General features: G+C 40.1%; 1 protein-coding gene across 2 annotated transcripts in view; it reads right to left on the bottom strand.

Annotated features, from left to right (window-relative positions):
- Positions 1-25,381, bottom strand: part of CTDSPL2 (CTD small phosphatase like 2) — a 54,814-nt gene that overhangs the window by 18,782 nt on the left and 10,651 nt on the right. For both annotated transcript variants that reach the window (XM_019503888.1, XM_019503887.1), the window contains exons 2-10: positions 22,992-23,200; positions 18,703-18,841; positions 13,642-13,791; positions 12,962-13,177; positions 12,091-12,169; positions 11,683-11,794; positions 10,284-10,370; positions 1,319-1,381; positions 1,140-1,219 (exon numbers count right to left, since the gene is read on the bottom strand). In XM_019503888.1, the coding sequence (XP_019359433.1) occupies positions 1,140-1,219; positions 1,319-1,381; positions 10,284-10,370; positions 11,683-11,794; positions 12,091-12,169; positions 12,962-13,177; positions 13,642-13,791; positions 18,703-18,841; positions 22,992-23,177 (1,112 nt within the window). In that variant the 5' untranslated portion in view covers positions 23,178-23,200. The remainder of the gene's footprint in view (positions 1-1,139; positions 1,220-1,318; positions 1,382-10,283; positions 10,371-11,682; positions 11,795-12,090; positions 12,170-12,961; positions 13,178-13,641; positions 13,792-18,702; positions 18,842-22,991; positions 23,201-25,381) is intronic.

Here is a 25,381-nt window from a genome sequence, read left to right as displayed (position 1 = left end):
CTTGTCATGCATCCACAGATGCATCTCGAGCAGGTCCAGAGAGGTGATCCTCCCCCTTTATGCGGCACTGGTCAGGCCGCAGTTGGAGTACTGCGTCCAGTTCTGGGCGCCACACTTCAAGAGGGATGTGGACAGCAGGGAGAGGGTCCAGAGGAGGGCCACTGGCATGATCAGGGGGCAGCAGGGCAGGCCCTATGAGGAGAGGCGACGGGACCTGAACCTGTTCAGCCTCCACAAGAGAAGGCTGAGGGAGGGATCTTGCGGCCTGTTATAAACTAGTCAGGGGGGGATCAGCAGGCATTGGGCGAGTCTCTGTTCCCCTGAGCACTGCCAGGAGTGACCAGGAATAATGGTCACAAGCTGGTAGAGGGTAGGTTTAGGCTAGATATCAGGAGGCACTACTTCACGGTCAGGGTGGCTAGGATCTGGAACCAACTTCCAAGAGAAGTGGTGCAGGCTCCTACCCTGGGGGTTTTTAAGAGGAGGTTAGATGAACACCTTGCTGGGGTCGTTTGGCCCCAGTACTCTTTCCTGCCATGGCAGGGGGTCGGACTAGATGATCTGCTCAGGTCCCTTCCGACCCTAGAAACTATGAAACTAATTCCTGCATACAGTATGCACATTAAGATTCTTAGAGACTTTCATCATAACAAATTCGAACGTTGATTAAAAACGATAGGCACATGCATCTAAAAGCATCTGTTTATGTTTCCTAAACAAATCTAGGGCCGCATCCAGCCGAGTGCGGCCATGCAGTATGTAGCACCAGAGATGGGTCTGCAGTGCCACGCACCGCACATCCAGGCATTCCCCAGGCGGCTACCTTGCTGGCCCCAGCCCCCCTATCCCACCCAGCACATCCAAGCGCTTGTGGCACACGTATTCCCTGAGGACACGCAGCAGGTGCTCAAGGTGTGCTGGAGAAACAAACGCCCACGCTTGTCTGGATGTGGCCTAAGGGATTATTTTTACAAATGTTAACTGAAGGAGGTGGGCACTGGCAAGGTGAATACCATCGTAGTGAATCTCCATGGAAGGACCTTTTTAAAAAGGTAAGAGGAATATCTCCAGATCCAATATGAAATATAAACTGCTTAGCCTAAATATAGAGAGTTCCAGTAGTTTTCAATCAAGTTTACCTGACCAGTTGCTTTTTAGGGTCAAGTATGTTCAATAACTTGTCTGCATATACCTTCTTAGAAGCAGTAAAAAGAATGATCTATAAATTAAAGAAGAAAGTAATTATTTTTCAAGATATAAATATGTGTGTATATATAATACAAGAAGAAATTTAAGGGAGATATCTAAGTATCGTTACCTCATAAATCTGAGACATACGTTCCAGAAATTCTCTGAAGAATGGCCTTAACCGCACATAAACCTAAAGCAAAGATGGACTTAAATAAATATTTAAAGGTTCAAAATATACAGCAGTTCAGAAGGGACAGTTTAACTAAGACAGTGTGCACGGATTATTAAATAACATGTTCATTCTGAATACCATGAATAATAAAGATAGAGTAATATTTGAGTTATGAAGGATATTTAAAATACTTTGCAAGTGACATCAATAACATCTTCTATATGTAAAATGGTAAAGTCCTCTTGTAACCAATTTCACTGGAAAACTGGATCCAGACAGAAAGCTCTTAAATTAAAAAATGGGAACCAGATCATTTTTTAACTAAACACTGAATTTTTCAATTTTGATCCAACTAATCTACTGCAGGTTGTACCAGTCAGGCTGCCCCATCCAGTTACAAGCTAATGTCTGTCAGTGTCCGGCTAAGTGTTGCACTTGTTCTGTAGGGATCAGGAGGGAAGGAAGTGGCCTGGCCATTTGCCAAAATGCCATTAATTCAGGTGCCCCTGGCTGACAAAGACCCATATGCATTCTGAAATAAGAACGGGGGGTCAAACTGGAAGAGCCACTCTGCCCTGCCATCTCATTGACACAGACCACCATTTGAAAGACAGAAATGATATCTACAGGATCCAGTTGAAACCTAAGGAGAAATGTATAGTTTGAGGTTTAGGAGTCTGCAGTTTATCTCAGAACACAGGCAAAAAAAGATCTCACTGATGTTAATACCCATTATAACCTCAAGTGCAGCATCTTGACCCCTGAAGATCTAGAATTGAATCCAGAGAAGAGACTCCTAGAAACATGGCAGCATTTCAGAGAGGTCCTATACACACACACTGACCGTGTGATATTGGAGTTTCAGTGGAAAAAGGAAGGCTGGAGTACAGATGAGTAGGTGCGAAAACCAGACCCCAGGCTCACTGAGGCCAACAAGAGGCTGGAAGGATGATCACACCCTCTACTTACCTTCTTTATCAGCTAACCTAGCTGTGTGCACAGTTGGTCTTGTTTGTGGAAAGGTGTTGCTTTAAATAGATTTCATTAAAAACACTACAGAAAAGCAACCTAGGAACTTTTATTTTGGTTGAGCAAGTCAGTTCACAGCCTGCATGCAATGAGGTATTAAGTGGCACTCAAGTCACCTGTTGCTACCGATAGATTTAAACATACTCATTTTGAATCATTTATCTTCTGTGGGACCGTTCAACAAGTAAAGCTGGCATCTTTCTGAGTGTGAAACCTATAGTTTGTTGGGAAGGCAGTTCCTGAGCATCATTTAAACTGTTAATTATACATGTTTTAATTGTTTTTTTTCACTAAGATCTGCATGACCTCTGTTGTCTAACCATTCCTCAGAAGGAAAGTAGTGTGCACTACAAGAAGGTTTTCTTTGTGGTCGCCTGAAGCAGGGGTGTGTGGGCTGAATCCAGCCTGTGGAGCTGCGTGGTCTGGCTCATGGCTCAAACCAGCCCTGCACTGTCTGTGGCATGTGGAGCCGGTCTCGTGGGCTGGACCCGGTGCTGTGGCAAAAGGGGTGATCCAGTGGGATGCCACATGCAGCACGTGTCCTGTGCTGGCCCTGCTCCCGGTCTTGTGGTGCCTGTGGCATGTGGGCTACACCCAGCACCACGGGCACTGCTCACAACCCGGGGGTTGGCACAGGCATGTGCTGCATGTGAGGCCAGATGACACCTCTGGCCTAAAGGATTAGTCCTTCCTAGGTAAATACTCATTTTGCTGGGACTTTCATCTTGATTTCTTACAATAAAAAGCTGATAAGAGAAGTTGTTAATGATACCCATAAGCTGTTAACATTGAAGGGACAGGAGTGGCACTGTCTGGATCTAAGGCTTCTTTGAGGGCTTTGGTTTCAAGTCATAGCCAGCAACAAACCTTTTCTCCTTAGTAGAGAGAGCTTACGTATTATTTCAGAAAGTGCAGTCACCATCTCAAGCCCTCAGCTACAAAACTCTCCTGGCAAAGCTGCAATGCATCTGCCAATGCTCCAGGAGTGCCTACCAAGAAGAAAACGATCTCCAGTTGAATATACGATAATGCCCATGCCTGCACTAAGAGCCAGCCATGACAAGCAAGAAACTTCATTAATTACTGATCCAGTAAAATACAGATTGTATATTTCTACACACACATTTCTAGCTTAGTTGCTGCTGTTTCACTTATCCTAAAAATGGTAACCAGTACATTACAGGGATGTTTTGTTTATCTGAGACCCAAGAGTTTTAAAACAAGGGCATTCAGCTAAACATACAGGAAATTCAAATTCAAGCATGAAAATGCTGCCAGAGCACCCCAAACACCCCCAATTCTGCTCTGTGTTGATTACAATGACCATATAATTAAATTTATGATTAAGGCTTTCTAGTGATTGTGAACCCAGATTAAGCAGATTAAAACATGTCATAATTTTCTCCAGTCTACTGTCAGCTAAGTGTTTAGGTTGTCTGGATGGCTTTCATGGCTTTGGATGTCTTTTAATTGTCTACTTGCTTGGATTTGAGATAACTGCAACATCCTTATGTGTTACCACAAATTTACTCCTATATGTACTCTTAACTTTATCTTAATATTAACATAGATTTTATACAAGTATTTTCTTGTTTTTTCCGATTAAAATTTCACATGTGAACATTGAACAAGAAATCCAAAGAGAACGTTAGCAACTGTTGTTTCTAACAAGTTTTGGTCAGATTCACTGATGTGTTGCTACTGCTTTGCACTACCCTGGTACAGGATAAAGTGGCCACAGCATAAAGGCCAGTTGAGATGATCTCATATGAAATTCCTATCAGAACAGAGCGAAAAAGATGGACTGCACAGCTTAGTCTCTCCTTTTCCATGTCTTACACCTGCCCCTACTTTTTGTATCCCCACAATATCCTTCTCTACTCAACCCATAGTTCTCCTCCTTCCTGCCATTTCCATTCTCCCGCTAACATCTCAGATTCTCCCTTTCCTGCTTCAAGATTCCCAAAACACAGAAATGTGTGTACATTTGCTCTCCCATCGCACCACGTTCAGCTTCTTTCCATACCACTTCCTTTCTTTGTGTATGCACATATGCACGCACACACACACAATCTAGTTTCCCCTTTGACTCCTGCCCCCTCTGAGAAGGTCTTATGTAACAGCTGAGTCTGAGAAAGAAACGTTTATGGCTAAAAGTAATCGCTGCCATTATTTTTCATTAGTGTATTTGTTAACAGAGACTGGTGCATGACATCCTCTACTTTAGAGAGGCTCAAATGAATCGCATGCTTTCAAAACAGGCAGTGTGCTCAATTTAAATGCTCTTTCAAAATGGCCATCGCCTCCAAATGCTCCATCAAAGTGCCCCCAGGGGTTGTGCGTAAAAAGAGAACGGGTAGTCTCAGTGAGAACAATGGCAGAAGGCAGCAGTTTTGAAAGAGAACTACTTTGCATGGAAGTCTTTGCTGTAGAATATTATTCTTCAATCTTTGTGTAGTCTGTGAAGAAAGCAGAAAAAAATACCACTAGTCCTAAAAAAAAATGCTGACCTGTAACATACGCACAGGGTTGGAATGAGTTTCAACTGCACAGGAAGTATGAAGAGTCTATGTTAACCAATTACTTAGATAATTATGGAAAAAATGTTTCTGTGAAAAAGAGCAGCATAGCTACTTTGTACTCCTCCAGCTAGAGCCTTAACTTAAGACTCACGAGCAGACCAAATTTTCAACAATTTATACTAGAATTTTTCAAACCAAATGTCAGACTTGATACTCTTGGTTAAGGGAAAAAAACTATATTCAAAGGCAATTGAAAATGTCATCAAATGATTAATTTCATAGACTCATACAAAGACGGACTGGAAGGGACCTGTAAGATCATCAAGTCTAGTCCCCTGCCATGGGCAGGAGGTCATTGGCTCAAATGAACTCAACGAGGTGCTTGTCCAGCCTCCTCTTGAACACCACCAGCGACGGCGACTGCCGCACGCCTGCTGGGAGTGTGTTCCAGATTTTGGTTACCCATATGGAAAGGAAGTTTTTCCATAAGTCTAGTCTAAACTTTTTCTCAAATTTGGAAAAAAGCATATATGAAACATCTATTTTACCTGACACAGCAATTTGAAACAAATCACCCTTAAGAAAATAAATCAACTGAAAAAACTTATGGAATTCAAGAAAATATTTTATGGGGACTTACAGAATGAATACACTACATTTTTTAAGACACAAATACTCTATTACAAAACTCCAAATGGAAAAAGGATGGAAAGAGCAGACATTGTGAAATAACAATATCCAGTACATTTTAAGTATATACAGAAAAAAGAGGCTATTACCTAGTTATCATTACATCCTTAACATTTCTCTTTAAAGAATAGGACATGCTTTTAATAAGCTAATGGAGCCAGTAATGGCAAAAAGGAGACTAATATCTGAGCTATGCAATTCATACATTTTTCTTGGATCCAAATCATGTAACTGTGTAAATCCACTTACCCCATCAAAATACTTTAAAATTCTCCCACAAAGCCTTCCTGTTGTTTTTGTTAATAGAAAAAGCAATAAAAGCAACTGAACAGCAACAATTACGTGCATGCAAGATTTGCAGAAAACTGGTAAGGACATGGATTTCAGTTAAAAAAAAAACAAAAAACTTTCTAGAGAGTTATTACAAATAACAAGAGTAAGAGAAAATATCCTGCAAGTTCATAACTACTGGAACCTGTCCTAAATAAAATTCTATAATTAGCTAGAACACAGAGCAGACCACTTACTCTCTTCCTCATTTTCTTTCTCATTTCCATATTTTTATCTATTTAGTTACCTGGAAAACAGACCGTAACAAACATATGTAGCAGAAACCTGGCTATATAAAGAGCTAGATTTGTCCTATAGATGCGAATAGGTTAAATATTAATAAGAACATCCAGTGTCAGCTGAACTTCAGATGAATATTTCTTACTGAAAGAAATCACCTTTGCTCTGAAGTTTGGTAAGGAAATGCTGAGAGCAGCAGCCCAGTGGACATCGGCAGCCCTGGGCTTGCAAGCTAATAATGTGGACTCATCTCAGGTTTGACACCGCCGGAGTGACAGAAACACACAGGCCCTAATTCACGGCGGAGTCCACAGAGACTAGTGAAGATCGACCTCTCTGCTTCCTGATCTCTTAGTGGATGCCCATCATAGACAAAGACCGAGACAAGTGGCCAAAAGGCTCCTGGTTTTGCTGCTCTTTTAGAGGAGCCGATGGGCAACACTTTCACCAGAAAGGGAAGCAAGATATCACCTCTTCCTCACTATCTAGTTGGTCTAAGAAAAGATAATTGCCTCTTCCTCAAGAGTTTTGGATGCCAGGTACCTCTGCCACACTTCAAAGAGTATGAACTTAGCCCATTTAAGTTTGGCTAAAGTGGGATGAAATATGTAAAATACTATCTTCTTATCAGCTATTATCAACCAGTTTTATTAGATCTTCCAAGAATCACAAAGGCCGGAGTACTGAGAGAAACAGAATGATCAGCAAGAAAACTGTTGAGCACAGGAACAGAGTGAAAACCCTGCCTTTTGATGGAGACAACCTCTGGATGGAAGAGGGAGTGAGATCACTTCATTTCTAGGATGGGTGGCTCTGTGCCAGCCAAAACTTACTGCTGTTAACCAAGTTACAAGATAAATGCCCCCACAGGCCAGTGCTAAATATTTACCCCGTTTACTCCTGTTCTCCAGATGGATGCACTGTAGCATTCAACACAGTATTTTTAAGATCACTTCATTTAACATTTCTACTCAAAACACCTCAATGAACACAGCCAACACGAACTAAAGAAATCCAACCTAACATGAGTACTCAGGAAACTTAAACTAAGAAAACATTTTGCAAACCACCCAACCCACTCAACACCTGTGTGAAGTAGGCTAGTATTAATATCTCCATTCTACAGATGCAGAAACTAAGGCAGGATACAAAGAGTCTCTGCCAGACCAGGAATTATAAAGGTAGAAATTTTCTAAGCACTGTCCCATGCTCAAACCACTGAACAACACTTTTTGTCAATGTTGAGGTGCAAACATTAATTTAAAACGTACTACTTTTAGAGATATTTATTTAAAACAGCTCTTTGTTACTTATAATTACTGATGTGACCATGGGCTGAACTGAGCCACTGGGCTTGAAAGCGTATTACGGCAGATGTCGGTGGAACTCCAGGTACATTTAAGATCAGACACCTAGGACGCATCCGTACAAGTGGGAACATACCTTCCCTGGGGAGAACGTTCCCCGGGAACTCCCCTGCATGTGCTCTGTTGTGTGGCAAGTTGCCCCAGGTGGGGTAGGGGAGGCTGGGGGCCAGCACCCTTACCTGGGTCCTGGGGGCCTCCCAGGGCTTCAGCAGCAGTGATCCAGGCACACAGAGCCTGACCAGCAGTGAAGCATGGCTCTGGCTGGCCAGGCTCTGATTTCGGGTGGCATATGCTGCAACCACACGCACTGCACTGCCTTTTTCTGGCACGTTTCTTTTTGGCACCAGGATCTCCCAGTGTCAAGAAAACCCGCCATGCTGCAAATTAGCAATGCAGTGAACACCTTCATGTGTCGGGCATACAGTTTGTGGTGCCACAAACAGGTCTGCAGCACCGCAAACTGCACATGCACACTTGTCTGGACACACCCTTAGTCTAAGCAAACTAGTTCCTTGCTGCTGCAGCACATGGTGGTAGCCAGTTTTGGAATATCCTTCGAAGTGTGATGCTTGCACACCTGCCCCTACAACTACTGCAAAAATACTGGTTCCTGGGCTTCTAGTGCCCAGGGATATTGTAATGGTATGGAACTTGTCTGCAGAATTATTATTCAGGTCAGATATGAGAGAACGGAGTCATTCTGTACCAGAAGCAGCACCAAATCAGATTTGATTCATAGAAAAAAAATGTGGGATTTTGATTAATCATTTCACTGTATTTCTGGAAGTGTTTAATGGAGGGTGTTGGATGGTCAGAGACCAATAGAAAAACATTCGGACAACCTGAGGTATTATGTTGTGCTGTAGTTGATAAAATACATGTGTAATAAATATGCATTCTCCTACTTTGCTCACTTTGTGTCTAATTCCTACTTGCCAGCAGGAGGACATACTAGGGAAACACTAGCCAACACAATGAGGGAGTCTATAGATGAAATTCAGATAAATCCTGTCCCAGACAAGATGACCAAATTGAGAACTGGCAGAAAGGCTTTTCAAAAGCAGATGAAATAACTACTGTCTATACTGAAAACCCAACACAGTATGCAACAGTCAACTTCCATTCAGTGGTTGTCTGAAGAGTATAACATTTTTTATTCACAGCCTTAGTTAATTAAACATTTTCTGGTTAGAGCTAAACCCTTGGCAGTTTACATCTTCTGCTTACTGTCTGTGACCTCAGACACAGGGGGTTGAGGTCCTGTCCAGCCCTACTTTTCTGTAAGAGGTGGATGTTTCTGACTTGCCAGGTCAAATGTATAAGCAGCACAATAAAATAAAAAGATATCCAGAAAACCTGAAGGACAAATTTGAGGTAGACACTGGCTGTCCTTTTCAAATCTATCTTCTGAAGCTATAGTTCTAGATTTAGGAAACAACTGATATAAAATAAATCCTGGGTTATGAAACTGCATCACCACTTTATTAGATAAAAATGAGGTACAATGTTGTTATATTCAGAAAACTTGTAATATAGCCTTACATTGATTTCAACTGCCTTTGACCCAGATCCTAGTTGCCAAACAGCTACTCTCAGTTAAACATACCACCAGAAGACCACGGTTATAGCCAGAAAATAACCACATCTGATTAAGATCCCCTGAGAGGGGGGAGGAAGAAAATAGGTTTTAATAATCTATTTGCTTCTAACATCAATGGCAAGAACCTCTAAAGAATTAACTCGAAGGTTCCTTCCCCGCTCATCCAGGAGGAAACTGAGCTTGTCAGTCACCAAAGATATAAGTTAAGAAACCCATTTAAAAAAAAATCAGCTTCAAAATTTCAAGGGTTTTTATATGCAACAATGAAGAAAAACATTTTTAAAATTAGGAAAAATACCTGGACAAGTGTCCTTTTAAGGTGTCTGATGACTGGCTCATTCTCCAAAGCTACTACAGAGGGCTCCAATATCGTGCGAACTACATGGAGGGGAAGCTGTTGCTACTCCCAGGTACATCACACAAAAGGACCTGAGAACAACAGCCTGGGTCAGTGCAGCATCTTTGGCAGTTGCTGGAACAGATCTCCTTCCCATGCTTCCTCCTCAACGGTATGTCAACGTAAAACATTTAAAGCTAACAATACTTCCTGAAGCAGGACAAATGGCAATCTGGCAGTCTCCACAAGATAGTCAAGTCACTCTAATCACCAAGCAGAATCTAGCTGGGCCTGAAGAGGTAGAACCGTTATAGGCAAAGGAGGTAGCAAAGCTAACTACTCAAACAGAAGCCGGCTAACATCAGGCTCTGACAATCAGCCTTTTTCACAGTAAGAACTGATCAGCCAGCATAGACTGACTGCCCCAAGCAAGGAAGAAAGTTAACAGTTTGTGGCAAGCTGTTACCTGGGAAATGACAGTGCCTAAACTTTCAATGTTCCTGCCTCCACCTGCTGGTAAGGAGAAAGTCTGCAATGGAAGACTGCTGCGAAAAGGGATTTTTATTGTATAAATGATTACGGAGATTGTTATTCCTAATCAACAGTACCATGTAGACAATATTCCATTTCTAATGCACCATGACCTGCCTTTTAAAATTTCAAAACTGCAGCATATAACCCAGAAAGCTGTTTACAGATGCCAAACAATGTTTCTCTGTTTAGACAAGAATATAAGTATGCATAGTAACTGTTCAGTTATTCAAACAAAAAAGCACACACACACAGCTTACATATGTCTAATTACCTGGTAAATGACATCTTGAAAAAGAACTGGAAAAGTGAGTGCAGCATCTTCTAGCTCGTTTAGACTACAGTGCACTAATGTTTCATCCTAGAAAAGATAAAAAAGAAGATGATGCTAATATGAAAAGTTTTGGTGATAAGTAATTGTTTGCTTCTTTATGTTTTTTGAAGGGCAAAATACACTGATATTTGGCAAACTGAATTCTGATTGTAGCTCATTATAGAATTCATTTCTGTTGTAATTAGAGCTATTCCACAGACAGAAGGAATCCCAAGAGAGAGAACGTTTGGTTTTGTAGATGACTACAACCCTCTCATTCAATTCATGCTGTTCCTCTCAGTCAATTCACACGAGTGACAGGAATCATCAATAATGTCGGAACCACAACTTTCATTGGGTATACAGTATCACATTACTTTCCCTAAAGTTCTTTCTTGCTTTCTTCCATTTGTTAAAAGACTTGAATTTTGATATATGAATTAAACATGGATATACACAATGACTGAATTATCCAATTATATCACTTAACTATATCAAAATGAACTAATACCTGGAAGTTCCTGGCTAGAGGGTCTTGCCCCTCTGCTCAGGGTCAGACTGATTGCCACATTTGGGGTCAGGAAGGAAGTTTACCCCATGGCGGGATTAGTAGAGCTTGTGGAAGATTTTGCCTTCTTCAGGTGGTAGGGGGCATGGCGCTTTTCCTTGGATCTATTGAGTATATTTTAACAACCCTTGCAGCAGTAAGGCTAATCCTGTGGCCGGTTAGGCTGCTATGCCTTGTAGCTGGGTGACAGGGTGGACGGTGTAGTTTTAGGACTAGGTTAGACGAGGATTTGTATGAGATGGTTTGGATAGGGATGATCCTGCCAGAGCAGGGGGCTGGACTACAGGACCTCCACAGGGTGCTTCCAGCCCTATTTTTCTATGATTCTACGATTGAGAGAGAGAAAAAACAAATAATTCTAAAGAATATGCTTCATAAACATCTTTAAATGGATTTTTTGTACTGTTGATAAGAAGAGTCCTCTATGAATTAAATTACATGCACTGAGATCATTCTCTATCAGTACTTGCTCAAGTACAGGTGATACTGAATTTTCCCCATAAATCCTTACAAAGGCTCCCTAGAGAGAGTCAGCTAACACTCTGCTCAAAAAGATTAATGTTTCAATGACTGTTTTTTTTAAAAGAAAAACAATGAATCACGCAACAAATGCAGTAAAATCATATTCCTGTGATTCAGTGATAGTTTCTTAGCACCTTCAACTTCTTTTTTTCCAACTTGGTCTATTTTTAAATTTGTAAAACCTTCGCAAATACTCTGTAAATCCTATATCCCACCAGATCTCTTTTTACTTATGCAAATGCTGCCTTTTATGTCTAAAAATATATTTACCAAGTCTAGAACTAAAGAGAATTCTGGTGTGCTTCTTGTTTTCAGTGGAAGAGCTGGCTTCCTATTGAGTTGTTCTTCTGTTAGTGGTGGAACGTGCTTGATGAAATAATACCTAAAAAGGAAAAAACCGTGTTGTATAACTACGTTCACATTACTCTAACCGGCAATTTAGTAAGACAACAAGAGTCATAAGGACAAACATAAGAACTCAGTCATTTAAACTGAACAGATAAACGGTAAGTGGTCAATATGTGCTATTAGTTTTAAAGATAGCCTGTTTAAAAAAAAACAACAAAAAAACCATACATCACAAATAAGCTCTATCGTTAAAAACAAACCAGCTAATGATATTTAATCTAGTATTCGAAATTATAACTTTAATGTTTCACTACAAATATTAATACTTACGGATCAAAGACTTCCCAGTCTTCTTCATAGGTGGCTTCTGCATGAGCTGATGAATAACCACTGTCTGGAGATACTGGTGCTAAAATTCAATTAAAATAACCAACCAAAAAAAAATAAAACAAAAAACCACAAGAGCTAGTCTTATTAGTGCATGGTTTTAAAAGGTGAAAAATCTGTACTTAATACATTTATGCTTTGCTTCCCTTCCAACCCTCACTTTCTTTGGGTGAGATTCACCTCCTATGCAAGTAGCCCACATAAGCTTTTGCGTTACTTAAAATATCATTATTTTGAAGATTTAAGTAAGACTCACACAACAGGACATAAACTTGCACTGGCCTTCTGCATTGTAGTAGATCTCATCTTTTAAAGACTAGAAAAAATAACTGTCCAAAACCAAGGTAGATTTCTCTTGTAGAAAAATGTGTGGATTTTCTCTTTGGAAATGATGGTGATAATTATGTAAACATTCATCATCTATATTGCTACGATGTGATACTTTCTTAGGTGACAGCGATCAAAGGGTTCGGAACTTCTCTTTGACAACAGGCAGTTGAACAGTTTTTCTTTTAATTTCATTTTTCACTAAGAGGTAAAATCTGGACCCCCTCAATCACAAGATTCATCTGACTTGGGCTTTCTATGGAAGTCAGAGTTACATCAGAAACGGATCTGGCATAGAAAGTTAAGATTTTATCCTGGTGACTAACAAGGGAGTATCCCCAGTGCCTCATGCTCACAGAAATCGTGATGCAAGTAAATACTTTTGCATGCTCCGTTAGACAAAGGGCATGGGCAATATTCTGTATGAAACACATTTTTCTAACTGAACATTTAACATGGGTATCTCAGGAAAATTCACATTTCCTACCTGTCAGTGGTGGTAGATCACGATCACTTGTTTCCTCTACTTCTTCTAAACCATTGTTGATAGTAGATCTGACTTGCACTGCTTGGCTAGTGTAAGCTGCTCCATTGGTCGACGTTGCAGTACTTGTAGTGATTTCATCCACCTGTTCCATATCAAGCTGTTTGACTATCTCTTCAGCTTCAACAGCTTGCCCAGGGGAATCTGATCCTGATGTTCCTGAAATTAAGGTTTGATACTCACTGCCATTACCCAACAAAGTATTAGTATTCACTGACAGACGCAGGAAAAAATGGAACAACTGAAGATGGCCCTATTAATTCAAGCTACTGAAAACAAACCAAAAATAGAGAAAGAGACAAACTCATTTTAGATGGTAGTAGGTTAAAGAACTTAATGTCAAATGATTTTTTAGACTACATAACTCAAAGTAAAATATTAGACATTCATGACTAGGAAACAAATATTTCAATGCATCTAAGCATTTTTCCTCTTATACTGCTAAAGCATCTCTTTAAAGGGTTAGGTACAGTTTTCCTTATAGCAGCTGTAACCTATGCTTGGTTAGTCAACATGAAGGCTGACCTGACAACCTTTAAAAAAAATTAAACAGCAATCATACTAAGGTATTATTTATTAATATAATAAGCTGGTATAATTGGGTCACTTTAGATAATAATTACCATTTTTATTTGCTGGTGAGAAAAAATTGAAAACAGGAGAAAATATGGTCCCCAGTAATGTAGTCCGTGGGGGACTGCCAGTGGTAGGATTATCTTCTAATTTTCCATTCTGCTTTACATGTTGGTTTGTCACTTCATAACTTCCAGCTTCTGTAGATTAAAATAAAACACAGAAAATGGCATTGAAATGATTCTGCTGCTCATGTCTACATTCTTCTGCTGTTGCCATTTCCGTTGAATAAAAGCCACAGTGAACTTGCCTCCCTCTTAATCAAGGGTCATGTAAGATAGCATGACGATTTTTTTTAATAAAAGCATTATCACTTGCTAAAATCATTATCTCAGCATAAAAATAAGAAGTTAGCAAGTACCAGTTACTGTAAAAAAGATTATAAATGAATGATGCATAAAAGTTCAAATACTTTAAACATTTGGGGCTCTATCCTGAAAGACATATGAAGTGCTGAGTTCCCTAAAATCCATTGATTCTAGGGTCAGCGGGACTCCACTAGTTCCCAACATCTCTTACTTAGATAGTCCTTATGTCATTTTTATTCTAAAAATATTAATGCTAGAATTAGTCTTCATAATCGCAGATGACAAGAGGCATGGAATTTAATTAAACATCTCTGTTTTAAATGAGGCTTTTTATGAATGTGCGTATCTCCTCATACGCATCCCTCATCTGAAAAATGCCGTCTCATAAGTGGTCTGGATGAATTCCAAAATGTGCAGTTTCTGCCGAAGAAAAAAGGCTCCTGGCACTGCACCATCCAGTCCGTGGGGAGCTCTGTGGCCCTAGATGCTAGACTGGATGCACAGGCTGGAGCTGGGCTCTGGTGCCAGATCCTGGCAGACTGGACCAGGCAGAGGTGGTGCTGGGCCTCAGGAGCCCCATCCTGGAATGTAGGACTGGACTGGGACAGCACAGGTCCCCTGAAGCCCCATGCTGGCAGGCAGAGGTGGCGTGAGGCCCAAACCTGGTGTGCGGTGTCCAATCTGGCGCATGGACTGGCCCTGCACCCCTCATCTGGGCTGTGGGGCCCAAAGGTTGAGCACTGTGGCCTTACAGGAACTGAAGTCACATGGTTTCTGCTGTAGGTACATGCATCTAGTACATATGAGCTCGGGATCTTTTAGTCAACGATACCTGTTGGGGGCTGTGCATATGCCCTGAATGCCCTCGTGCTCCCTAAAGTAAAGGGCTGTACATGGTGGAAAATCCCTACATGCCTCCGTTCCTTCACTAGCACCAAACATCCAAGCAAGGATTCGAACGGTGCGGACGTGCATGTCTGTGCGCCAGGGGAGATGGAGGCATTCCACATGCACAAAGACATGTTGAAAAACTCCAGTCAGAGAAAGACAGGAAAACCTTTCTTCTTCTTCAGTGTTTAACCACCATGAGTGAGTGCTTAGCAGCTACCTTTCAACGAGATGAGAAACAGAAATCTTAGCTCTCAACCACAGGACAACTCCACAAAACTGAGCATGGGACCTGACACTTATCTGGATTAGTGGTTGGTTGACATCTGGACTGACCTCCCAGAAGCTACCCTAGTGTCTTAGGAAAAAGGATTTGTCTGAGACAAGCTACAAGACGTTGGTTGAGCCCTAGTGGAATGTCTCCTATCTTGAGAGGGAAGAGATATTTATTTAAAGAACAGGGAGCTGTAATGAAATCCAAGACCCATTTACAGAATATCTGGGTTTACCCTTGAGAGAGTTGCTAAGTCATAAATGGAGCTGATTTATAAATTTGCCTTTTCCTAGATAGAAAGAAAGATATAGGCTTAAAAAATGTCTGGTATGTGGAGCTTAGCATCCTCAGGAGAGTTATGAGGTTCAAGGAAAGATACAGGTAGGTAAGTAAGTATATGACCTGGTTCACGTGGCATTCTTGAAGTCATCTTTGACCAAAAATTCAGAGGTGGCTTGAGAAGGATTCTGTCCTTGGAAATGTGGCATGTGGAAGGCCAGACATCAGAGATCGTATCTTGCTCACTTTGCAAACCGAGGTGATGGCATCTGCTACAGACGCAGGACTAACTCCTTCCCAGGAGAACTTTAACAGCATGACTTCAGCATATGCAGCTGCCGACAGACGTGAAGAAACACGCTTTACTGGAAGCAGCAGCGTGTTAGTTCGATCCAGCTCTGCAGTGTCTGTACAGCAGGATTTTTTGGTGCTTTAATCTAAAGCTGATTCAGTCACCAAAAAAGCCCCACTAAAGCACCCGATCTATACAGACGCTGGGCAAGCCAGGTCCAACTAAGTGATGCCTCTTCTGGGCAAGTGCTGGGGTCTGCGCGGAGGAACGTGGAGTGTAAAGTGCCTTTTATTGGGGGGGAGGCTTAGGTTTGTAAGCAGCCTAAGTTTCCATACAGGGCCAGGTTAGCTCTATGTCTAATAACTCTTGGATAACCAGCTGCCTTAAGCGAGCATGAGACCCAGTTGTGGAAAATGCTTAACATCTGAAATGTTACAAATGCTTCCAGCATCTCCCATAATCTGATCACTCCCTTCTGTATGTTTGTGTGTGTCCTGCACGTGATCAGGAAGTTGTAAGACCACTGTACAATTAAGTGTGAGGCATTTATCAGTGACAGATAAAATGAAAATGTTATGGGTGAAGTAACAAGAATTTCTGATTTGCTCAGAATATCATTATGGGGCAAAGCTAAGGTGGTTGGGCATCTTCTTTAAGAGGTGCAACCTTTTTTATTAGTTTTTATATCCTTGAGAAGTTGTAAATGCTTCCGCTATTTCTACACATCTGAAGCTTTATCCCCTATTAATATTTTTGTCCAAGGTTTACAGCAAAAACAATGAAACCTTATCTGACAACCAACTTGTAAAAATTGGTGTCATGTGCACTTCAAATATATCACACGTGAACACATGAAAAAGTCTAAGTGCACATTCTGGAAAACAGAAGTGAAGAGAGAAGATCAAGCCAGGGCAATGGGCAGAGATGATCTGAGCAGGGTGTGGGGCCCGGAGCAAATCAGTGTGTGTGGGGCCCTGCCCCTGGACATGAGGAAGCTGGCAGCAGATTCGGCAGTGGGGGTGGGGAGCGCCAGATGCACTGGATTTTAGCAGCAGGTGCAGAGGGGAGGGGGTGCCAAGCAGTCAGACATGAAGCCAGCGGCAGTGTGGAGTCGCCGCACCACTCCGCTCTGCCCAGCTCCATGGGGCCCCCCCAAAGCACGGGGCCCGAAGCGATCTCCCAGATTCGTCCCCCTCCCCAGGGACGGCCCTGGCCATGAAACATAAATATGAAGGAAACCATTCTCCTAAAACTATTTATCATAGGCTTAATCTAAAGCCCAATAAAGCCACCTCATTATGGAAAGCTGGTGACAGACAGACTTTGCCAGGTTACATTATCCAGAGTTCAAAGATGGAATTATAACTTCCTTATGCAATTAAGAAAACACTTTTTTCTTGTTAAATACAAGAATGTATTTTATATGAAATGGTCTATTATGGCATTTTGCACTAACTATTCCATACAGTTCTTTGAAAATAGAATATGTCTTTGTTACTGCACCAAGCAAGTCATGACAAATTACAAAACAGCTCAAAAGCTGCATGCAGTCAGACTGGCTGAAAAATAAGTCTGAGTCAAATAATTATCACTTGATAAACACACATGCTGGAAACAGAAAACCTATATATTAACCAGATCACTGAGCTTTTCTACAAGCCATTATAAAAATTTAAAATTATTTCCCAAAGTTCAAAGAATCAGACATTTTTGGTTTTCCTTTTCAATAAAAAGTAACCATCAAAAGAAAGTCACCAGTACAAGTTATAGTTGCTGTTCCTTTTATGTAACACTTAAAAGTACTTATTAAAAATTCTACACTTTAAAGTTGTAGTGATGACAAAGTGGTGGGGTGACAGCCAGAAGTGTAGATATGATTCAGGAAGTTAAAAATATTAACATAATTATCGTAAGTAGAACAATACATGCTAGTATATATATTTATGAAAAAACTTAGTACCCTAAATGTCTGACCAAGTGTTTTAGCACCTGGGAATGTTGGTTGTTCTCAAAGGACACACAATGTACAGTGAAATCTCCTTTGATTGTAAAACACTTGGAAGATGAGTAATTTCAAAGAACTACTGTCATTGCTTTTTGAATGCAAAATATAATCGCTAAAGAGAGTTCCAAGATGCTTCTCAAAATCAGATGATTTTGAGAGAGATAAAACATTATCCACACTGTTTCTCACTCACAACTGCTGTATCTTTAAAATTACAATCCAAAAAAGAACATAAATCACAGACAAGGAGGGCTGGAAGGGAGCTCATGAGGTCACATCTAGTCCAACCCCCTGCTCAAAGCAGGACCAACCCCCACTACATCATCCCAGGCAAGGCTTATGTCTAGGTGGGTCTTAAACACCTCCAAGGATGGAGGCTGCACCACCTCTCTGGGGAGCCTGTTCCAGTGGTTCACCACCCTCCTCATGAGTTTTTCCTAACATCCAACCTGAACTTCCCTTGCTGCAGCTTGAGCCCATTGCTCCTTGTCCTGTCATCTGCCCCCACTGAGGACAGTCCATCTCCACCCACTTTGCAACCCCCTGCAGGGAGGTGAAGGCTGCTAGTCAATCCCCTTCGGTATTCTTTTCTCCAGACTAAATCAGCCCAGTTCCTTCAGCCTCTCCTCACCAGTCCTGTCCCCCAGCCTCCGAACTATTTTCACTGGAGTCCCTCCACTGGACTCTCTCCAATGTGTCCACGTCCCTTCTGTAGTGGGGGTCCACAGCTGGACACGGGACTCCAGATGTGGCCTCCCCAGTGCTGAATAGAGGAGAAGAATCACTGCCCTCCATCTGCTGGCAACACTCCTACCAATACAGCTCAGGATGCCAGTAGCCTTCTTGACACCAAGGGCACACGTGAGATGCTGTGGGCCCTGCCCTGCCCTCTCTGAAATCAATGGCAAAACTCTAGATTACTCCAAGTAGGCAGGATCAACTATATTAATGTACTGGTGTCAGTGTATTAGGTCTTATTTGTAGATGACTAGAATAATTACAAACCTCCATTTACTTGACTTTTCCGTCTCACTCGAGAGATCTGTTTGTTAGGCTTTTCTCCTGTTTGAGGTGTGGATGTAATCAAGTTGTTATCTATGTCACGTTCAATTCTACTTCTCTTTGCAGGATGTTCTCTTTCTTCCTTAAAAGAGAAAAAGTAAAAATACATCTTACAAATACTGTCTTTTCTTCTAGTAAATACTACTGGATACTCCACCAATCAAAAACTTCTGCCTGCTTCTAGGTAAGAAAAAAACAATGTAGAAATTCCAGATGGCAAGGTATAACTCAGCCAAACTGTCAAAAATCAAGGTACAGAAGGCAGTATTAGGAAAGAAAGCTGTATACACATATTCTTTTGTAGAAAAGAATAAGTTAAACTCCTTTTTTGATGCACAACAGATCTGTAAACATTAAGTGTTTTGGGATTAATGAAATAGCATGGGACGCTGCAATGATGCTTGAAGTAATGGATAATTGGATGATTACAATTATCTGCAACCTGCTTTCTTTCACTATCAGAATACCTGGGAAGCAAAGTGCATCACAAAAGCCAATATTAAATCCTTTATATGTAGCCCCTTTATAAAATGTAGTACTGACAAACTGTACAGAAATAATTTCTGCTACAGTACAGAATATAGAAATGCTGTAAAGTTAGTCATAGTACAGGATTTGTGTCAGACTTTTATGGGACAAAAACAAAAAACCAGAGGGCAAATTATTAAAAGGAGAGGTTAAGTCCTACTTTTGTTTTCTCCTACTTTTGGGTAAGGTGGCTTCCTTTTAGATGCTCATATATGCTTTGGTTCTCCCAAAACATTTTTTTATACATTTGCCCTATGTGCATGTTGTGTTGTGCTCTGTTGTGTTGCATTTCTTATCCTGTTCTCTCTCAACATATGCAAACTGCCCCATGTCTTAAAAAAATGCTATATATGAAAACTGAAGATGACCCTCTGCAATATGCTGAAAAGTTGTGCAGACAGTGTAAAATAAATTCATTTAAATCTCAAACAAAAAAGTTGCAGAGCTCCTTGTATTATTCATGTTCATATTTAGTCCAATTAGAAATTTTAAAATAAAAAAGAGGCTGAAACTACTGCAGAATTTCCACATAACTGTAGAATGTGAAGGCTAAATCAGACATGTAGCTTGCTGCAAAGTATATGGAACCTAGCCTGCAACACAGCTCTGAACTAAATACTCCTACCTCAAATAGTACAGTGCAGGCAAGTGACAAAATACAGAATTAAAACCTGGCAAAAAATAGGCTATTTAAAATTAGTGGGCGTATAAAAATCTAAAGCCCTTGTTCAGCCTAAAGTATAAGTATAGTGGAAAATCAGGAGCAGCAGTAGCAGCAGTATCAAAATGAAAAAGTGCAAACCTCCCAATAATCATTGCTGTAGCAAGATCTTGCATTCTTCAATTAACATTATTGCATCAACAGGCAAACTAAGTCTTTGGGAAAGATAACTACTACAGCAAACAGAAGGCTCCCTGGATTGGGAAAAGGATGGTAAGGCCTCTCGACCTGCAGATCACTAATTCAAATTCAGTTCAGGTAAGAAGTGACAGAGTTCAGGCTGCTCATTGGTAGATATGAATTGAGCTGGTGCTGCCATACAGATGTAGAATCGTCCCCAAAACCACAGTCATGACTGGCACCTCTAGGAGCTCTTGCGGTTCTTTGTCTCTGTCCTGATGAACTCCACATGAGTCTGGAGACTGAGCTGGACCCTCCAGAATAACATAACCAGGGGATGTGGGGAAACCTGCACAGCTCCTGCCCACACTGCACATGTTCTGTGAAAAGGACTTCAGTCTCCAGGACAGTCAATCTTGCACCTTTCAGGAGCAGTACACTTACGTTAAGAGTTAAAAACCAAACCGTAGATATCTTTTCTTTTCCTGTTACACAAACCAAACACAACTCTACTACTTCTGAAAGTTATATGTTTGTTGGAAATGAAGTAAAGCAAATTACCTCTTAAGAAAAAAAAGAAAAAGAAAAAATGGGCAAAAGTAATATTGAAATATATAGATAGTAAGATAAACTAATGGACACAAGGGGGTCTAGTATTACAAATCATAAAAGCAGTGTTCAAGTGGCTTGTCAATAGTATTTAAAGATGAAATTACATCTGATAGTGTTGCTGTAATTGCTTTACAGTAGAAAATTTCTATTGTAAAGATTATTGTTCACAGTCAGTGCTCCAAATTTAACCAACAACTGTGGCGGACTAAAGCTAGTATGGAAACCAGTTCAATATCAATATGCTGTTTTCTTTTCAGATACTCTGTAATAAAAATAAAAGTTAATGAATGGACTGCAAGGAATCCAGAAGAGACAATCCATTGTAAGACGTAAAAACACACAAAACCAGACACAAGACACAGAAAAAAGCTAATATAATTTATACAGTTATTATAATCCCCAAATAAGAAAGATCAGTGTAACTTACCACAGTCAGTATTTTTGAACTTTGAAAAATAGCACTTTACGTCTTTATCACTGAAAGGCTAGGCTAAACATTTTAAAAACTGTTAAAAATTAGTAAAAGTGGTCCCGGTCATCCAAGGCACCTCATTTGAACTGTATGTCTACATCCGCATTAGTGCTACTGTGAAACTAGATTTATGGACAACATGTCTGATGTAAGAATTAGTACGATTGTTTTAAAGTTATGCATTGACTCAGACAGGAGCTGGAGGCATCACGCAGGCCACCAGGTAAGGCCCACAGACGGTTGAATTCTAATGGGCATATGTTAGCTACTTGCATATCTTCATAAGCTGATTTTTAAGGGACAGCAAAAGCCATCATTGTGATATCAAAGTAATAGCCTTTGACTGTAATGTTAGCTTCAATATACTTTAAAGACTCCCTTATATACGCTCATTACTACAGATGTATGTAATCTCTCTCTCCATTTACAACATAACATCCAGGTAACTGAATGACTATATAAAGTAACGAGCACAATCCACCTCAGACTTCTGATGTTACCACGGTAACCACAACTATTTTGTGAAATCATCAGAGCTCAGCCACATAAATATCGGATGCTAATGCTGTTTCACGGCCCACATGCACACAGGAGAAAGAAAAGGTGGAATTTTATGTTTTATGTTAAGGTAAATTTAGGACCAAAATTTAAGTTACTTTAAAATGAGCAGGGAGGAGGTTAACAAAATCTGAAATAATCACAAATCTTTCAGTTTTCTTTTAAATTCAATGAAAATTATTATTTTGATTCAACTACTTTCTTAGAGTATGTTGCAGCTAAAATATTAAATCACTGGGCTAGGAACCAGAAGTTTGGATCAATTCATTGTGCAAGCTTAGTCGAATGTAAATTAAAAAATGAATCAGCTTTAACAATCCAACTTTTACCACAGAAGAAGTTATCTAGCTAGCTAGCTAGCTAGCTATCCATCTAATTTAAATTAGTCTTCCTTTAAGTGAGTGCCTGCCTTTTAACACAATGGGTGCTGAACAAATAAATTCAGACTCGAATGTGTGGTGTTATATGACATTTTTAAACAGAACACTGCTTCTTAATGTATTGACTAAAAGTTAAAATTCTAAACCAGCCTTTTAACTCAATTTTAATAACAGAAAAACATTTTACAAGCACATACGTTTCTGTTAACTGATTTTTATACATTTCTTGCTGCTGAAGAATTGTATTATCAGAACTTCTGGACTGATGACACAGACAGATTAAAAGTTTTATTATAAATGGCTCTCAAATAATTAGAATAAGTTTTGAAAACTATTTTATGGCTGCGTTCAAGCTGTTAATAGGTAATTGCTCCCACCCCCCCAAAAAAATGCACTGAGCAAATTTTAAGTCTGGAGATCAGTATGTTTAAGATTTCTGGCTAGATAAAGATAGAAATTCAGTGGTTTAGCCCTGAGATACCACGACTGAATATAGCCCATGAACTCCACAGCAGAATTTGTTCTTTAGTATTTAACAAGGTAACATTTCTCATTTTTCCAAAGGAATATCTTGATAGTAAACCTGACAACTTGCATATTGTCACATATATACATGTAACTGATTGTATAGACTTGTGCTATCTACATAACTTTTCCTTTTTTCCCAACTTCTGTGTTTTCACACAAGTACTAAGGGACAGTTCTTGCCTTCTACTGCTTTTGAAGCTATTTTTCCTTATGATAACATTTCTTTTATACAAATTCACATAAGTACTTGAACAAATTTAAGAAAAACTCAATATGAGGCAATTAAGACTTTTAGGGAAAAAAGAGCTCATACCTTGGTTGTGCTTCCTTTAATGAACTTTTTGATTGAAGACAACAAGCCAGTTTCATTTTTCTGTGGTTTTCCTCCTCCAACAGGTAAGCTTTCTTCTACCTCTGAATGTTTCCTCTTTGTCCTCAAAGCACGCTGTGTGTGAATTTGATTTGACTGCTGAGAAGCCTTCCGCGTTCTCAGCCTCATTTTTGTGTGTACCACATGTAAAACTATAAGAAAAAAAACCCTAGGTTATTGAAGAAATACGTTAAGCCTCAAAGTGTGAATCCACAACTGTTCTGTAATATTTACAAACACTGTTCTCCTGTTCTGGTTAATTTTTAACTCTGTAGGTATGTCCCTTAAAAATTTAAATAATGCTACATTTTAAGGCTGTGTATCAAAATTTAAGACCTCTCTCTGTCTACATTGGTGTCAAGCTTTGCATGGAAGTAGAAATGATGGCATAAACTGTCTACTAGTGTGGGTTAATGTTTTGTCTCTCTTCTGCTAAACTGAGACGGCTTAAAACTAATCTGCTGTACTACTGTACCCAGTAGCATGACTTAGATCTCGCTGAACTCCTGCAACTTCTTGTATCTACTAAGAACATGTAGCTAAAGCAGTTTCCTGACTCTCAAACATGCAAAAACGATGAAGAGGGGCAAGGATATTTTTGCAAGAGAAAACAGAATAATGTTATTTAGGATAAATAAAATAACAAAATAAAACAAAGTGTAGCAGAGATCCACTAAACAATATCTTGCCTTAGTCTAGTTGCTAAATGCCTGTCCAAAGAGAAAGGTCTTGCAGTGCTTAAACAAGATGTCCAGGCTCAGGCCAAGCCACCTTGGTATGACGGACTGACGGTACTAGCAGGAGGTTGCTCCCAGCTGACTTGAGGGATCACAGTGGGGCTGAGAAGAGACAGCAGTCCCTTAGGAATGTCACTTCCAGGCCACTTCGGGCTTTCTAGATCAAACCCAGGACACACAATTGTGCCTGGAAAGCTACTGGAAGCCAGTGCAGACTCTCCTGGAATTACCGCTCCAGGTGACCTATCCTTGTTAGAGAAGACAGGCCTCTGCGTTCTGCACCAGCTGCAGCCTCCACGTATGAGCATCAACTACAACTACCCATGCACTTAAATAATTGCATTTCTAAATCAAAGCTACGCCTCCACTGGCTGATTGGGCATTTAGCAACGCGCATATTTGGATCGACTTGAATGGGACTACTCAAGGCCAGACAAATGAAGCAGCCAACAACTTTATATGGGTGGGTGTTATACAAAGGAATACTGGTCAGACTCATTTACTTCCTAACCCACTTCATAACACAAGTCAAAGTTATGAAAGACTATAGATGCCCCAATCACACAGCAGGATTCAGTATCTGCTTTCAGAAATGTCTTTAGTGCCCATCCAATTCTAATAGTTGAAAAGGTAGAAAAAATAACCTGTAATATGTACATTTAGGTAATATGAAACAACAGCTGCCTTGAAGATTTTGAAAAACAGCAGAAGTTTGTGAATGAATGGCTACAGGCATAACAGCGCGGTGATACTTCTCTTCAAACCAACCCAAGTTAGCACTGACCAAAATGTATAAAATATGCAGACTGTTGATTAATCTCGGTCCTACTGCCAGTAGAAAGGTGACCAGTAACCACCCCTTCCCCCCCACTATTATCACCACTGACCACTTTTTAGAAGACTTCACAGACAGCAAAGCCCTAAACCAGAAAGACCTTTCAACAAAACCAGACTGCTCTATAATGGCATGATCAGTGCCACTGCTATCAGACTTGCTATACCTGTTGACAAAAACAGGACTTCATTTTCCATATATATAATTCTGCCACTTTTTATAAGCACCAAATTCACCAACGATCCTAACAAAGAGCAACAGGAGTTTTAATTTTAAAATGATTAGATTAAATATGAAGAAAACTAATGACTTCCATAATTTAAAGAAGGGAAACAGAAACTGCGACCAAATATTTAACACAATTAGCCTTTTGTATTTTTGTGCATATCAAGCAAAGGAAGCATTAAAGCCCAGGGTCCGTGTTGTCTTCATCATGTGAACATTTACAATTAAAGGCACTTTGTTATGAAGCAACGCATATGGAAAGAATAAGGCAGAGAAGGTATGGAAACAGTAAATCAGTTTGAACCCAATTTTTCTTACATAATGCTACCAGAACAATGAAAGTTAGAAATAACTTACTTACGTAAAGATGTAAAGGAAAAATATTTGTTAGAAGATGAGACACAAATTCTATTCATTTCACATTAAAAATATACAAACTTAGGAAGACTATCTTTTCTCCACTCTCTATGATATAATAGCAGATTTAAAGCTAAACCATAAACCAAAAATATATTTTTTGGTTTATAGTTTAGCTT

This window comes from Gavialis gangeticus, unplaced genomic scaffold (assembly GCF_001723915.1).
Source record: "Gavialis gangeticus isolate Ggan-Ray unplaced genomic scaffold, GavGan_comp1, whole genome shotgun sequence".
NCBI lineage: Eukaryota > Metazoa > Chordata > Crocodylia > Gavialidae > Gavialis > Gavialis gangeticus.
Note: the sequence above shows the minus strand (reverse complement) of the source record. Positions and strands in the feature narration are given on the sequence as shown.